Raw genomic sequence first — 14,531 nt, 5'->3', positions numbered from 1 at the left:
CGCGTGACTTGGGAGACTCGTTTCCTGCTTGCTGCAGGAAGTGACGTCTCGGAGACAGCCGCTTCCAGAGCCCCTTTCTCGCGAGGCGGAAGAGCCCCGATCGCTGAAGAGCAAGGGGGCGCTAGGAGAGGAAACTGGGTTGTGACGGTCCGGCGAGAAGGAGCTAGGGTGTCGGGAAGTTGGGGAGCAGAGGCCGCTAGGTGTCCGAGTAGGGTAAGGCCGCACCAGCCGGGGCCGTTAGAAAAGAAGGGAGCAGAGGAGGAAGGTAATTGTCGGGCGGATCCCCGGACAGAGGGCTAAGGTTGTGTGGAAAGCGTTTCTCTCCAGATGGCGACCGCAGATACTCCGGCCCCGGCCTCCAGTGGCCTCTCGCCAAAGGAAGAAGGGGAGCTTGAAGATGGGGAGATCAGTGACGACGATAATAACAGCCAGATGCGGAGCCGGAGCAGCAGCAGCAGCAGTGGTGGCGGGCTGTTACCGTATCCGAGGCGAAGGCCTCCTCACTCGGCCCGGGGCGGTGGATCTGGTGGAGGCGGTGGCTCTTCCTCGTCATCGTCCTCTTCCCAGCAGCAGCTGAGAAATTTCTCACGCTCGCGGCACGTGTCGGAGCGGGGCCACCTCAGGGGACACAGCAGCTACCGACCCAAAGAACCGTTCCGGTCTCACCCGCCCTCCGTGCGGATGCCTTCGAGCTCACTGTCCGAAAGCAATCCCCGGCCGTCTTTCTGGGAGCGGAGCCACATAGCCTTGGACCGTTTCCGCTTTCGAGGCAGGCCTTACCGGGGTGGGAGTCGCTGGAGTCGGGGGCGAGGAGGGGGTGAGCGAGGAGGCAAGCCGGGGTGCAGACCTCCTCTGGGAGGAGGAGCGGGATCCGGATTCAGCAGCAGTCAGAGCTGGCGAGAGCCTTCTCCACTTCGGAAGAGCTGTATCCTTAACGTGGCGGTCTGCCCTGGGTGTGTCACTTACTCAAGTTCCCTTTAGCGTCATTACTAGGGCTGTGAGATACGAGTGTAACTTTTCTGAACTGTCAGAACCGTTTATTTGTCCCTTGTGTCAGTATTATACCTAAAGTAAATTCTTTGGCAATTCCCATGTGTTACTCCATAGCCTTGTTTCCTAGATTATTGGGTATATTGCTTTTTAACATTCACGTGTCATGGATTGGGTAAGCTAATAGAATCGAAGACAGTCAAATCTGATTTGTAATAGTGCGTCAGAAGCCCAAGTTTCATTAGTATTTGTTTTTGCTGGTACGGGAATTTTGTCTTTTATGTAAAGTTGACTTAGATTGTTGGAGGAAAAATAGTCATAAATAGTTTGGGGAATACTGTTTCTTTATGATATTGCGCTGTGACATTGAATGTTGTAAAGCTTCATTTTGCATAATCTTACTGTTTTTGTGCTTCTGTTTTTACCTTTCTTAATTTTTCTTCCGATTGCTGCCGTTTAAAGTGGGGGGAAAACAGTGTCTTTATCAACTCTATTAATTCAGAGCTTTTTAATTCATTTATCTTTTTGAAAAGATTTACTTCCTTAACGTTTCTATTTCCTGTGTTCACTTTTGGACAGTGTGTGACTTAGTGCTGACTAAATGTGAGCCAGAGGGAGAAAGATAAACTTAGTGTTTTTATTTTACTGTATTAGAATGGTCAAGAGTATATGGGAGGGTGGAGATTATGAACAAGTTGAGAAGGAAAATAGCAAAATATTTGATTTTTGCTACTTCTAACCTTATTCTCAGCTATTTTTAATATTACTGAGTTTACTCAGGATTTATACTGAGAAATCAATCATCTGAAGGTTTCTTGTTTTACGATGGGTTTGTATTTCTTGAGTTACTCTGCAATAACGACATAAAAATTGTTTAAGGATTTTCATTACTAGTTGTAATTCCCATAGTGTAATGATTTTTAATGTATTCATTTTATGCAAAATTTACATATAATGACACTTATTTGGAAGACACTCAAAATTACTTTTACAGAATACTTAGAGCCGAATGGTCTTTCCCTGATGTTAGGATGTAAAGGGGACAGGGAACTTACACTTAGGTAAGAAACATCAGCTTTTGGTGCTAGTGTCTTGAAAAAACTTATTTCTACAACCAAAAGTTGGGTTAGGAGCATTTCAAGATTGTTTCGGAGAAAATCATATAGATATTTACTTTTTTAAAAGGCAGTGTTATTCCGAGATGATTAGAAAACCTCTGCCCAAGATATTTTTTATCTGTGGATTTGTTGTTTATTCTGAATCCAAAACCAGGAGGGCTATTTAAGCATATATATGTGTGTGTTTAAAGGATACAAAGGTGAAATTTGTAATTTGTGTTGTGGAGACAATGAAAATAAATAAAGTTCAAACTGAAGTATGTAAAAAATACTATGGGAGCTCAAAGCTTTTTCTTAATTTATTTTATGTTAGATGAGGGGAGGTCAGTGGGCTTGCCTGCTTTCTGCCTTTGTCTTTGTTCATTCATTACCAATTTGGGCCTCGGCCATATACCTTTATTAATTGTTAAGTTTACATGTTTTTATTAATAAACAGGCATATGATGTTGCAGAAAAAGTACAGGAAAATATCCAGTCTGTCTGTGTGCCTTTGATTTCTGTAGTAACTTGTCAGAAATGAGCTATGTTGCTATTTTTCTTTTCACAGATGCTGCACTTAAGAAAAGGATGCCTTGTTTTGATCCTCTGCTCATTGTTTTCCTCATGAAGTAACTAATCCATCCTAGAGGTGGTGTTCTTTTTTAAGAATTTGAGAAGGAAAACATAGTTCTCAGCCACTTTTGTATAATGTGAGCAAACAAAATGTATAATACAAAACTTTATTCAAATTCCTTAATGTCAAGATTGTACTGAGTTTAATTCATATTTTTACTGATTATAATAACAGCTTTTTAATTTTTACAAATATTATATAAAGAAAGAATAAAAGTTACTCTGCGATTATTTCTATAATGTAGAAGTGAAATAGTCGAAGTACAGGGGCTATTTATTTTTTTGCCATAAGTTCTTTCACTATGATAAGATGTGCTAGTTGCAGCTTTAAGGAAATAGAATAAACCAGATTCTGTTGCAGTTCTTATTTTCATTATTTTTTCTTAATGATAGACACTGTCAGTGGAAGTCTCTCTTGAATGACTACTGTTTTAAACTTTCGATTCTGATGAGAGCTAACATAATTGGGCCAGTGTCTCTCATCAGTAAAAAGTCATTCCATTTTCAGCTGCAGCTGAAAAAGTTGAATAGCCGTTCTTTTTTTTAAACCAGGTTTCAGATAGAAATTGCATCTTGACAAACTTAAATTTGCTAAGTTGGTTTGATTCTAGGTATCTTATATAGACAGGGGTAGGAGATTTCATTTAGCTTTAAAGGAAATTAATCAATTATAGTCATAACTCAATTTCTTTTCTTCATTTTCTGTTAGTTATGTTTTTTTGTTAGTGTATTGAATCTTTTCCCTTTGCAACTGTTTCTAAGGTCTTTAGTCATTCTTTTTTTTAATTACTGCAGTTGTGCCTTTAAATGGCTCTGTTGAAAAGTAAGTTGTAAATGCAGGTAATTACAGAATTTATGTACAGAGTACATGAGAAGGGGGAGAGGAGAGCAACTCTCACTTCACAGAGGAGGTGACATTTGAATTGGGGTCAAGTTGAAGAATGGAGAAACCTAAACACAAAGCTAGGCATACATTGTGATGAGCAGAAAAAAGGTAAGTTTGGAAAGCACAGGTCAGATCTCGAAGGCATTATATTCATTCTTAGGATTTTGGACTCTATAAGTGAGATTTAAACAAGGGGAGGGGTTTTATCGGATTTGTATTTTAGAAAGATTACTCTCTCTGGCTGCAGTATCGGAGATAAATATCTTATCACCGACCCGAACTTCTCTCTTGTAATAGTAAAACTATGGGAGTGCATTAGAATGCTCCGATTGAAAAGTGAGAGACTAAGTTGAGTTCACTGAAGAGCATTATTATTTCAGGAGTTTGAGAGAAAGGAGCCATGAAGCTTAAAAGACAGACAAACAAAACAAGTGGGGAAACAAGGGGAGAGTGGGAGTTATGGAAGCCAAGAGAGAAGTGGTTTATAGGGTCAAATGCTGCAGAAAGGTCAGGTGCAAAACAAGATTTGAAAACGTTAGTGGATAAATTCAGCCAGAGCAGTTTCTGTCGACTAATGGGATGGAAGCCAGATTCCATTTGGTTGAAGAGTAAGAAAGGTGTTGAGAGATTAGTTTTCTTTCAAGAAACTTGGCTCTGAAGAGAAGAGATCAGAAAACCAAAGATTTACTGGAACAGGTTTGCTGCAGAAAAGTTAAGATTTTTAATTGTAATGCTTATTAATGCTTGTTTAGTTTCTCAAATGGTGGTGATTGCCATTCTTGGAATTGATCATCAGGGGACTTTAAAAATCTTTTGCTGGCTGCTTGTCCTGTGAGTTGTTAAACGAAGAAGGAGAACCACATTTAGGGAACTGTAAATGTTATAATCTGGCCAGTTCAAAATGATCTATAAATGATTAATTGTGTTAAAACCACAGAGTGTATTTTTCTTTTTTCTTAATTTGTAGGCTGAAAATATGAGGTGTAACAATTCTCGTGTATAAATTGTTTGGAATAGCAATTACAGTTTGAAACTTTGTGGCCATTTCCAAGGAAGACATTTTGTTGTATCACTGTTGGGGAAAAAAGTAAAAATAATTGTTCAGATATCCTTGTCTTTAGGGGAAAATTAGTTTAGAAAATATATTTTGAGTGCTATTTAAATGTTTTTTAAATTTTATAACTGCCATAATTATTTTAGTTGTGCATATGTTGGATTTTGGTATACTTGATGAGCTCTAAACTTATGTATTAGATTTTTAAGAAAATGTCTCATTCATAAATTAGTCTGCTAATTGTCAGTGTTCATTTTTTATCTCTTATTTTTAAAAAATTGAGACATGAGAAGAACTAATTAAAGAGAAGAAACATTTCCTCCTGATTATCTGCGGTGTAAATTATCCACATCTGTGACAAACCATTCAGTTTCTCCCCTCTTCCTTCAGAAAACAATCTCTGACATCCAGTTTGTTATGGGCTTTCTTGGCACCTACAGAAGGAAGGATGCTAAAACCTAATTAGGTGGACTACCTGTGGATACTACTGGTAATTACTGGCACTAGTGATTTCGTAAGTGGACTATTTATGTGGATGCTTGTTAAATTGAAATATGGGCACATGATGAAAGTGGGCATTAGCAGCACATATATTAAATGGAATTTAGTAAGTTAAAAAATACCAATTCATCTTTCTTGAAAAATTAAAAAGGGAGAAAATTCGTCTATAACATATATATTTTTGTTAAATTTAACTGGAAAATTTTTGGAAACTGGTTTCCTTAATACGCTATTCAGCCAAAGGTTTTGGAAGATCTCCATCAAGAAAAAATTATTCATCAAAAAGTGAAAACTGTGGGGAAGAAACTTTTGAAGACTTACTTTTAAAGTATAAACAAATACAATTGGAATTAGAATGCATCAATAAGGATGAAAAACTAGCTTTGAGTAGCAAAGAAGAGAATGTGCAAGAAGATCCTAAAGTATTGAACTTTGAGGACCAAACAAGCACTGATAATGTCAGTATTACAAAGGACTCAAGTAAAGAAATAGCTCCTGAGGAGAAAACACAGGTCAAAACTTTTCAGGCATTTGAATTAAAACCACTCAGGCAAAAATTGACTTTACCAGGAGATAAGAACCGGTTGAAAAAAGTTAAAGATGGAACAAAACAGCTTTCCCTGAAATCAGACACTACTGAATCTAGTCAAGGTAATGGAATGAAATATTTCAATTAGTAATAAGATTGTTCTTTCTCTAAAGGAGTAACTATTTGTTTTGGTAGTGCACCTCATTGAAATGATTCTAACCCGTAAATTCTTTTATTCTTACTAGTCATATTACTGAATAATGACAAGTTTTGTTTCCTTCTAATCTTTGTTTTATTTCTTTTTTAGCCTGACATGATGGCCAGGACTTATAATACAATATTGAACATAAGTAATAAAAGTGGGCATATTTGTTGCCTAACTTAAAGGGAATGCTTTTGACATTTACCGTTCGTTACACGGATGTTTTTTCTAGGTACCCTTTATTAGGTAAAGGAAGTTTTCCCCTCATTCCTGGTTTGAGATTTTCAGCATGAATGGATCTTAAAGTTTATCAAATCGTTTTCTTTCATTGAGATGAGCATCTAATTTATTTCCTTTAATTTATTAGTATAATGAATTATGTTAATTGTTTTGTAGTGTTAAACCACCCATGTATGCCTGCCTTAAATACAGTTAGTTCATGATAAATCATTTTTAAATCATGAATTTGTTTTGTTAATTTTTCATGTTCCTCTTTATTATTAGGATTTAATTTATATACAGTAAAATTTACCCTTTTTAGTGTATAGTTTTTCAAATTTTGACAGATGTAGACAGTTGGGTAATCATCACCAGCCACCACAGTTAACAGAATAGTTTCATCAACCTCTAACAATTTCCCCATGTGTTTTTGTAGTTAATTCTGCTCGCAGCCCTTAGTCTGCTTCGCCACCACTGATCTGGCGAAGTATGATCACATAAATGGAGTCATACAGTATATTGCCTTTTGATCTAGCTTTTTTCACTTAGCATAGTGTATTTGAAATTTATCCATGTAGTTGTGTATATTGGTAACTCATCCTTTTCTATTGCTGAGTAATATTCCATTGTATGTCTATATTATAGTTTATCCATCTCCCATTTGTGGGACATTTGGGTTTTTCCAACTTTTGGCAATTATAAATAAAGGTTTGCTTACATTTTGTTTAGAATTTTTCATCTGTTTTCATAGCCTGTAATTTTTCCCCTTTTTTCCTTGCCAGTTTTTAGTATAAGGTTATGATACTCATAAAATGGATTGGTGGTGGTTTCCTCTTTATTCTCTGGAATAGTTTAAGATTGGGATCATTCTGGGATATTTGGAAGATCTTGTAAAATATCTGGGCCTGAATGGAATTATTTTTGGGAAGATTTTAAGCTACTGGCTGTTCATGCTGTCATTTCTGTTAAGGCAGTTTATGTACACTGTTTTTTCTTGTAATGTGTCCATTTCCTATAAGTTGTAAAATATATAAAAAAAAATTCTTAAGACTTTCTTACCTTTTTAATATCTATAGCATTTATAAATTCTATCTCCCTTTTTTTCCCTCTTCTTTAATTTCCCTTGAAGTAAGTCCATAGTTTTAAAACTCATCAGTTTTCAGCCCTTCTCCTATTCAGATCATTTTAGATCATGAAATTTCTGCTTTATTCTATCTCAAGTTGAGATATGTAAGTTTTTTTTCATTCATTCTTAATATTTTCAAATTTTTGTTTTTATTTGACTTGTAGGCTATTACGGAGTGTGTTTCTTAACTTCCAAATATGTAGGTTTTCTGGCAGTTTTTTGTTAGTGATATCTAAGTCAATTACTGTCAGAATCAGATTTATATGCTTACCAATTTTTTGAAATATTTGTAGAGACTCGCTTTATTGTCTAGTATATGATCGATTTTTTATATGTGTTCTGTGTGTGTTTGAACGGAATGTATAGATTGATCAAACTTTATGTTCACATCTTTAGTTTTTGATCTGCTTGATCAGTCACTGAGACAGGTTTGTTAATATTTGCCATTATAATGGTGGATTCATGATTTTTACTTTTTACTTTAAATACTTTGAGGCTGGGGAATTGATTCATTATTATGTAGTAACTTTCTTTATTTCTAGTAATATTTTTGCCTAAAAGACTGTTTTGTCTTATATTAACAGTAATACCATCTTTCTCTTAATAAGTGTATGCTTGTATATAATTTTCCATCCTTTCCGTCTTTCTGTATCCTCATATCTCAGATGTCACTTGTACATAGTGTAGAGCTGGATTTAATTTGTAATTTAGTCTGACAATCTTTGGGTTTTTTTTTTTTTCCTTTTGCTATTCTGGAAGTTAGATACTAAGTTTCTAGTCTCTTATTGATTCCTGTAGGAATTGTAACATGAATTCTTATCAGTGTTTGAAGTTAATCAAGATCTTATTCACTCCCTAAATTACAAAGACCAATGTTTGCTTACCTTTGCCTGTATATTTAGCACTTTCTTGGCTCAGTCTTTTATTATGTCTAGAATTACTTATGCTTAAATACATTCTTTAGAATTTTTTAATGTGTTTCTGCTGGGTGGAGAACTATTTCTGTTTACCCTCTTTAAAGGTGATTTCTCTAGGTTTAGAATTCTAAGTTGTCCAATTATATTCTCACCATTCTGAAGGTATTTTCTGTCTCCCATTGTCGATTTTATGAAAAGTCAGCTATCAGTCTTAATGATTTCTAATTTGAAGGTAATCTGTTTTCTTTCTCTGGTTGCTTTAAAGATCCTATTTCTGTTTTTGATATTCTGTAGTTTAACTATGATTAGATTATAGATTTCTTTTTTTTTTTTTTTTTTTAATCCAGTTTGGAATTTGTTGTGCTTCTTGCATCTGGTTTGGAGCTACTTTTCCCCTTTTCAGTTTAGCACCATAATTCTTACACAGGCAGTTTTTTAAAGTATGACCCAGGGGGATAGAAAAGACACAAATAACTATCATAGAGTATAATAAGAGTTATGTGTGAAAGCCTGCAATAACACAGAGGAAGGATCAAATATCCCCACCTGAATTTAGAAAATTTTCATAGAGATGGAAATGTTTGATATGCATCTTGAAAAATGAGTCTTTTCCATTGGGGAAATCAGAAGGAACCAAATGAGCAGACAGAGGAGGCACAGAGGACTTGTTAAGGATATTGAGATTGGTCAAATATGGATGCAAGGTGGGATATATGGTATGTTTTGGGGAGCGGTTGGACATAAGTTTATAAAAGGACAGGTTAAAGTTAGATTGGGAAGGGCCTTGAATATCTAGCTAAAGAATTTGAATTTTGTTCTTTAAACATGGGGTGAACTGTCAGATATTTTTAAACAGGAAAATGTTGTGATCAGATGTGTGTTTTAGAAAAGTAACTGGCATCAGTGTGGAAAAGGGTTTGGAGGAAAACCAAATAAGCTTAAAACTTCATCTGAATCAGTAAGTGTTTCTACATGAGCATTTCCCCCGAATCTTCAGTAAGACTCTGCTATCTAATTTTTAACTTGTTATTGGTTAGCTTTTTTCCATGTCTCTCAACAACTCTTATACACCATCATGATTTTTTTCAGGCCTTTTACTCACCCTTATCCCTTATTGTCAGCTTAAAAGCTTGCCTTATTTGAGGTGACCTCACTCAATTCCAGCTTTTCAGTTCCTGACCATAAACTTGTTATCCATATCAATTTTTACTTCCATTCTTCCCATTCTGTGGAAGTGATGACTGTCTTGTTCATGGCTACTTTGTTTTAATCTATATTCCTGGCTCTAACTTCTCCCACCTTCTCTGGGTCCTTGCTCTATGTGTTATTTATTCTGCTTTGTCTTTAACCACTTTCTCTTTAGGGAGTTCTTATTATAAACACGTTTGAGTTTTCCATCCAAAAAGTTAAACATCTCCTCCTCTTCCTCCTGCATTCTCCCTTAAATTAATTAAGTCAAGTATTTCTTCTCTTTTCACTGAGACTACTGGAATGGCTGTTCTGCACTAACTCTCTTCACTTTACTTCCCAATCCCTCATTAATCCAATACAGTCAGCTTTTCTATCCCCATTGCAATACTGAAACTACTCAATGGCTAGATTTTTATGCAACCTAATTGTAAAATTCAGTGGATGTTTTTGATTTCATTCTATCATTCATTCAAAAATTAGTTGAGCACTTTACTCCTGGGTCTCAGGAAATACATTAGTGTAGAAAATATACAATCATTTATGGCTTCATGAGCTTGCATTTTAGAAGGTGAGACAGTTAACATGATGAGTAAATTAACTTATGAAAAAGAATAGCAGGGTAAGTAGGAAGAAGGGGATGGTGGTACAGGTTGCAGCACTAATAAGGTGGTCAGGATAGGCTTCAGTTTGAAGATGAGATTTAAACAAAGATTTTGAAGACAGTGAGGGAATAGCCAAATAGATTTCTGGAAGAAGAGGTTTCTGGGCAAAGAGAATGGCTAGAGCAGTAATTTTCAAAATGTGGTGGTCATTGGGGGCCGCATTACCTGAGAACTTAATAGAAATGCAAATTCTCAGGCCTTAGATCACACTGAATTGTGAGCTGTGAAAATGAGGCCCAGCAATCTGTGTACAGCCAGCCCTTCTTTGATGCTAACACGTACTAAAGTTTGAGAATCACTGGACTAGAGTAATGACCCTTATGCAGAAGGATACCTGGCATATTTGGGAAATAACAAGGAGGCCTATGCTACTAAAGGCAAGAGTGAAGAGGATGAATTGTGGGAGAGAAGAGATCGGGTGGGGACAGATCTTTTAAGAGCCTTGTAAGAATTTATTCTGAGTGAAATGGGGAGCTCCCACAGAGTGTTGAGCTAAGCACTGACATAATCTGTTTTAAATTTTCAAAGGATCACTCTGGCTGTAATGTTGAGAATGATGCACAGTGGGTAAACATCTCTTCTATTTTCAGTGATGTTTTTGTTATCTTGCAATTTTGGAGTTTCTGTAATATTGTACATATAGATTTTCTTATAACTTTCTGATTTCCTTTTTCTTTTATTTTTTAGAATTACTTTTCTTGTGTAACTATTTAATCTTTCATTATTATGGTTTTTACTACCATCTGTGCTGATGACTTTTATCTCTAGTTCACATTAGAGTTTCATTCAATAATATTTTCAATACTGTATGACTATATAAGACCAATTTTCATTCTGGAGGTTTTGAGTAAAAATTGAGATACTTTTATTGTACAGACCCATGATAGTGGTGAGACAGTGTCTAATTACCCATTTAGTTAGTTTAAACAACCTGCATTTGTAATCTTTGAGTAAAGTTTATTGTCTGAAATTTATGGTTTGTACTTGTTTTTAAGGGAAGCATCGTACCCATAAGGTACCTGCTAGGTTAATGAATATTTGCCTCTGTGCTACATTAAAGGGCGGGGAAGGGGGTGCTGCCATTTTTAATAGACAAATGAGATCCTAATCAACCAACAGATTTCTCATGACGTAATGAAACTCATAGGTTTCTTATGTAGGAGAAAAATGTAGTTCTTTCTGTATTAATTATTGGAAAGCTATTTGTCTTCATTTTTTCCCATTTATTTTTGTCTAATAGTCATTACTAGTCTCATGTTTTTTGAAGTAAGGGTAAATTTTGCTGTAATGGGACATATGCATTCCTAAATATCACCACACTGCAGAATTGTGCAATAAAAACCAGAGTGTATGGAGAAAATAGGGTTAGAGGAACAAGCACTCAAACTTTGTCAGTGACACATAAAAAAAGATAGGAATTGAAGAAAAATGATAGCATAGCTTTACATGTTAAATGAATTAAAAAATGCTTGAAATATTATAATACATGCCAGTTTACCCTGAAAAGGTCTTAAAGTGTGCTTGTGGAAGTAGAAGGTTTGCAGCTTATGCATTGTTACGAAGTGGAGCATGCATTGTTATGAAGTGGAGCAAGGACTGTTATCTGAAATCAGACAGTAAGTTGTAGCACAAGATGTGAATGGGTATGGCACGTAACATACACAGTGGACTGTGGTAGCTGATAGGTGTTTGAAGTATGTGTGGTTTGTATATTCCTACAAGACTCAGATGAGTTTCTGTATTATTAGTGTTTCTCTGAAACAAACCACATATAAGTAGATGTAAAATTTGTGTTATCCTCAATTATTTTCTAATATGCCAATCATGTTGCAACAAATTCACATTTATAGAATAAGCCGTATAGCAGAACTTATCTATCTTGAAATTTGTTCATTGTCTTCTATTTACTTTGACTGAGGTGTTTGATTAGCCATTTCTCTTCTTATTGAATAAGTTGCATATTCTTTCACCAATAGGTTCACTTGAGCAATCAAATTAGGCTGTTTGGAACACTGACAAATGTGGTATTGTGGAAAAAACTTGGGCTTAGAGTTTAGATCTATTTTAAATCCTAGCGTTGCAACTTCACTTGTGTCATCTTGAAAGATTTCTGAGTTTTTTTACTTCATCTGTTTTAACTACAAAAATAATGCTATTGTAAAGGTACTATAATGATATTATGTGATTTGTAAATCTGTTGTAGATTAGATAATATATAAATGTAAAATTTTGTACACTGCTTCATGGAAATCTGGGCCTAGGCTAGATTTCTGGAAAATGTGGATGAACTTAATTTTGTTGATACTTAAACTACTTTTGCTAATGTTTTTCTAGATAAATAGAAGACCAGTTCTTTGATGCATAAGTCCAATACAGTCTTGAAATGTTGAATTCACTTCAACTTTAGAGGACTGAATTAATTTAATCATTATTCTATCTGTGGATAATCTACTTGATAATGAAGCTTTGCTTCTTGAATATCTACTCTATAAATTCTATTCTTATTTGAAATAGTTTTAGTTCAGAAGTCATTTTATCAAAGTATAGTTTTAATTTATTTAATATTTTTTATCATTTGCCTCATAAGTTTTAGAATGGAGGCTGATATGAGAAGTTTGTTCAGATTTTCATTCTCTTTAATGGAATTCCTTTTGGTTGAGAGATTGAAAAAAATGAGACCCTTTTTGATACCCCTTACTACTAAATATTATATAGCATTATTTTATTTTAGATTGATTGTGACTATCTTTTAGAGTATTCAAAAGATGCTATTTTATTTTAAAGGATTAGAAGATAAAGAACAAAACTTAACAAGAAGAATTAGTACCTCAGATATTCTATCTGAAAAGGTAAGATACTGCTTTGTGGGATTGGGTTATCTCTGTAAGACCCATTCTTGCATTGCTTTAGTCTGTTCTTTTGAAGGGAAATCCTATCTTTCTTTCCACTCGTTTTCTTTGATCATTGATATAACCCTATTTTGACATAAGCCTTAAAGATAAATTCTGGAGAGATATCTTGGAGTCTCTTTCCACTGGGTTCTGCAAGTTATATTCAATTGAAGTGTTAGACATACTCCTATAGATGACCTTATTGATTGTTTTTTGAAATTTTTAATTTTGATTCAGAGATTTTTTAGTTTTTGTGGATCATCCTGTGTGGGAAAGCTTTAGAGTTAGGTAGACCTTGACCTGGTGTCAAATTCTGGCTCCTCCTCTTATTAGCTGAGTGACTGTGTGAGCTATTTAGCCTTTGTTTGTCTCCATTTTCTTTTCTGCAAAATGAGTTTAATGTCATCTGTTCTCTGGGTTGCTGTGAGGTTTCATAAAGTACAGAGGATCAAGCACTGTGTTTAACATGTAATAGGCAGTGGGTAACCCAAGCCTTTTCTTTATTGAAGTAGAGATTTGAAATATCTGTAGTTTCTTCTATTGAGATTTCAATTTGTTCTTATGTAAATCAAAATAATTCAAAAGCCAAGGAGCTTTAGGAAAAGATGGTCTTGAATTTAGGACTGATAATAAACACATAGTTTTCAATATCCTCACAATTACTCTATGAAGTAAGTTGACATTATGTATGTTTTATAGATGAGGTAGGATTCATTTGGGTAAATTAAGTGACATGCCTAAAGATGTATAGGAATTAAGTGCCAGAACAAGTAGTCGAATGAGGTTCTCTGACTCCTACTTGTTGAGTGCTCTTGCTATTTAAGTAGCTACTTCAAGTAGCATGTGTCACACACACACACATATATGTGTGTGTGCATATATATATATGCTTGTTGTGTTGTATAACAGAATCAGTAGTTTCTTTCATTCCAAAGGAAGTAACCACAAAAAGTAATCAGATTTTTAAGTCTCAATGGAATAGTGATGATAGCATTATTTTAAACTACATTTCCATTGTTTTCTATAATAAAAATGTTCTGTAGCTGTACTGTCCAGTTCGGTAGCCATTAGCCTCATGTGGCTATTAAGAACTTGAAATGTGATTAATGTGATTTAGGTACAAATTTTAAAATTCAGTTTGCCACATGTGGGCAGGGCACGGTGGCTCACATCTGTAATCCTAGCACTTTGGGAGGTTGAGGCAGGAGGTTTGCTTGAGCCCAGGAGTTCAAGACAAGCCAGGGCAACATAGTGAGACCTTGTCTCTACAAAAGATAGAGAAATTCACTGGGCATGGTGGAGTGGACTTGTAGTCTCAGTTTCTTGGGAGACTGATGCAGGAGGATTGGTTGAGCCTAGGAATTTGAGGTTACAGTGAGCTGTGATCATGCCATTGTACTCCAGCCTGGGCAACACATTGAGACCCTATCTCTTTTTTTTTCTTTTTTCTTTCTTTCTTTCTTTTTTTTTTTTTTTAAGACAGAGTCTCACTCTGTTGCCCAGGCTAGAGTGCCCTGGCATCAGCCTAGCTCACAGCAACCTCAAACTCCTGGGTTCAAGCGATCCTCCTGCCTCAGCCTCCGAGTAGCTGAGATTACATGCATGTGCCACCATGCCTGGCTAATTTTTTCTA

The 14,531-nt window shown here is 35.5% G+C and overlaps 1 protein-coding gene across 1 annotated transcript in view; it reads left to right on the top strand.

The window, feature by feature from the left end:
• The first annotated feature begins 22 nt into the window (after positions 1-22).
• The window catches only part of ZFC3H1 (zinc finger C3H1-type containing), a 50,837-nt gene continuing 36,328 nt past the window's right edge, over positions 23-14,531 (top strand). The window contains exons 1-3 of the mRNA XM_069490041.1: positions 23-925; positions 5,399-5,812; positions 12,792-12,856. Of these exons, the coding sequence (XP_069346142.1) occupies positions 328-925; positions 5,399-5,812; positions 12,792-12,856 (1,077 nt within the window). The 5' untranslated portion in view covers positions 23-327. The remainder of the gene's footprint in view (positions 926-5,398; positions 5,813-12,791; positions 12,857-14,531) is intronic.

Source organism: Eulemur rufifrons, chromosome 16 (assembly GCF_041146395.1).
Source record: "Eulemur rufifrons isolate Redbay chromosome 16, OSU_ERuf_1, whole genome shotgun sequence".
NCBI lineage: Eukaryota > Metazoa > Chordata > Mammalia > Primates > Lemuridae > Eulemur > Eulemur rufifrons.
The sequence above is the reverse complement of the archived record's forward strand: the minus strand, read 5'-3'. Positions and strand labels throughout refer to the sequence as shown.